The 2,526-nt window shown below is 62.0% G+C and overlaps 1 protein-coding gene across 1 annotated transcript; it reads left to right on the plus strand.

Annotated features, from left to right (window-relative positions):
- The first annotated feature begins 1,586 nt into the window (after nt 1-1,586).
- On the plus strand, nt 1,587-2,249 carry LOC116520095 (prelamin-A/C-like). The gene has a single exon (XM_032234249.1). It carries the CDS (start codon nt 1,893-1,895, stop codon nt 2,247-2,249), a length of 357 nt encoding a protein of 118 aa, XP_032090140.1. The 5' UTR covers nt 1,587-1,892.
- Nucleotides 2,250-2,526: the final 277 nt, after the last annotated feature.

Raw genomic sequence — 2,526 nt, forward strand, 5'->3', positions numbered from 1 at the left:
GTATAGGGTTTTCTTGCCTAGGCAGGGGGTTGGACTAGAAGGCCTCCAAGGTCCCTTCCAACTCTGCTCTTGTATTATTGTATTATTATTGTTCGGGCCCATTGTTGGCTTAACAGGATAACAGAGTTGGAAAGGTCCCTGAAGGTCATCTAGTCCAACACCTGCTCAAGCACAACGCCCTATATCATTCAGACAAATGGTTGTCCAATCTCTTTTTTTAAAACCTCCAGTGATGGTGGAGCATCTACAACAGTGTTTCTCAACCTTGGCGACTTTAAGTCCTGTGGACTTCAACTCCCAGAATGGAGGACTTAAAGTCGCCAAGGTTGAGAAACACTGATCTATAATGTCTGGAGACAAGCCATTGCACTGATCAATTCAAGCCATTGCTCTCTGTCCTTCTTTGTAGATTGAATCTGTCCTGGATCAGCTTCCATCCATTCTTCCTTCTCTGGCCTTCGGGTGCTTTGAAGAATAGCTTGACCCCCTTCCTCCTCTCTGGGGCAGCCCCTCCAATACTGGAAGATGCTCTCCTGCCTCCCCTGGTCCTTCTCTTCCCTAGACCAGCCAGGCCCAGTTCCTGCAATCGTCCATCGTCCGTTTGAGCCTCCAGCCTCTTAATTCTCTTGGCTGCTCTTCTCTGCCTCTTTCCAGTACGGAGAGGAAGGAGCACCAGAACTCCTTCCCGGAATCTTCCAACTTGTTTGAAGGGAAGCAGAGACAGGACAAGAGAATCCAAATGCTTCCCATCCTCTTTGGCCTACTTGCTTTGCAACAGTAACTCTCACTCTTACTACAAAATTTCAGTGTGAAATTAAGAACTACGAATAGGCGAAACAGAGAGGCAAGCAACGGGCTTAGGATTTCTTCAGAGGGCCAGAAGATTTGGTCCTTTTTCCATCTCTAATGAGGACCAATGAATCTCGGCTGTGTGATTCACTTAACAACGCAGTGATTCACTTAACAACCGTGGCAAAAAAGGTCAGAAAAGCTCACTTAAGACCGGCCTGGATTAGGAAGAGAAATTCTGGGGCCAAGGGTGGTCGTAAGTCGAGGACTACCCGCCTTCCTTTCAGGCGCTTCTCCTGCGAATCGAAGGAAGCCGCAGCTCAGCCGCTACGCGGGCTGGAAGCGGTGCCGCGGGGCTCCGTGGAGCGGGAGGGTTCGCGGGGAGGCAGCAGGGGGCACCTTGAAGGGCAGAGAACGTACGACCGTCACGGTGACTCACCCTGGCCGAGCCTGGGAGAGGCATGCCAGCCGGCCCCCGCAGGCTCCGGGCGTGCGCATGCGTGCCTGTCTGTGTTTGCCTGTGCGTGTGTGTTGCCAGGGCACCGCGTGAGTCACCCCTCTGGCTTTTTCCACCGGGAGGTTGTGGGGGTGTTTGGAGAACCGGGCGGGCCCATCCCAGGCAGAGGAGGGGGGGGGGAGGAGGGGGGAGGAGGGCCCCCATTGCATCCCCTCCCTCGGGATTCTGGAAAAAACGGGAGGGCAGAAGGGATCCAAGCTGATTGGCAGCTCTGCCTGCCACTCTCCTCATCTTGCCCAAAGTCCACTCTACTTATTACTCATTTACGCGTTTGTTGCATTTATTGGCCAGGCATCGCTGGGGGCTCCGGGGGGGGGGCAGAGCGTTCTCCGGCCGAGCGCCCCCTCCGCCTCCCCCGGGACGCCCCGGGGCTCTTCCGCAGGCGGGCGGCCCGGAGCTTGGAGGGCTCGGCGGCGCTCGGTTGCGCGGCGTCCTCCGGAGGGCGGAGCCGGCGCTCTCCAGCCCGCCCCGCGCTCCTCCCGGGGGTATTTGAGGCGGCGGCCAGGCCGGGAGTGACTCAGACGCGCCGCCGCCGCCGTCAGCCGGAGAGCCGCGCCCGCCTCGCCTCGCTCGCTCGCCCGCCGCCATGGAGACCCCCGCCGGACAGAAGCGCGGCCCCCGCAGCGGGGCCCCCCCGACGGCGCACTCGCCCGCGCGCATCACCCGCCTGCAGGAGAAGGAAGACCTGCAGGAGCTGAACGACCGGCTGGCCGTCTACATCGACAAGGTGCGGTCGCTGGAGTCGGAGAACGCGGGGCTGCGGCTGCGCGTCACCGAGTCCGAGGAGGAGGTCACCCGCGAGGTGGTGGGCATCAAGGCGGCCTACGAGGCCGAGCTGGGCGACGCGCGCAAGACGCTGGACTCGGTGGCCAAGGAGCGCGCGCGGCTCCAGCTGGAGCTCACCAAGGTCCGCGAGGAGTTCAAGGAGCTCAAGGCCAGGTGAGGCCCCGCCCGGCACGGCAGCCGCCCCGGACCCCCCCCCCGCCCGGCGCTCCTCTGCCCGGAGGCCCCGGGCGCCTCGTTGGGAGCGGCCCGGCCTCCTCCGCGGCCCCGACAGCCCCCCCTCTCTCTCCTCCCGCTTCCCGCTGGGTGGCCTGGCCGGCCGGTCCCGCGTGGGCTCCCCTCCGGCGCTCGGGCGTGGCGCTGAGCGCGTCCAACTCCCAGCCCGCCCGAGCCCAAATGTCGCCAACGGGGCACTTGGAGCCAACTGCGCCCAGGAC

The sequence above is a fragment of the Thamnophis elegans genome, chromosome 17 (assembly GCF_009769535.1).
Source record: "Thamnophis elegans isolate rThaEle1 chromosome 17, rThaEle1.pri, whole genome shotgun sequence".
Taxonomy (NCBI): domain Eukaryota; kingdom Metazoa; phylum Chordata; class Lepidosauria; order Squamata; family Colubridae; genus Thamnophis; species Thamnophis elegans.

Coding starts and splice junctions, on each gene's coding strand:
- LOC116520095 (XM_032234249.1), top strand. CDS start 1,893: ATGGAGACCCCCGCCGGACAGAAGCGCGGCCCCCGCAGCGGGGCCCCC.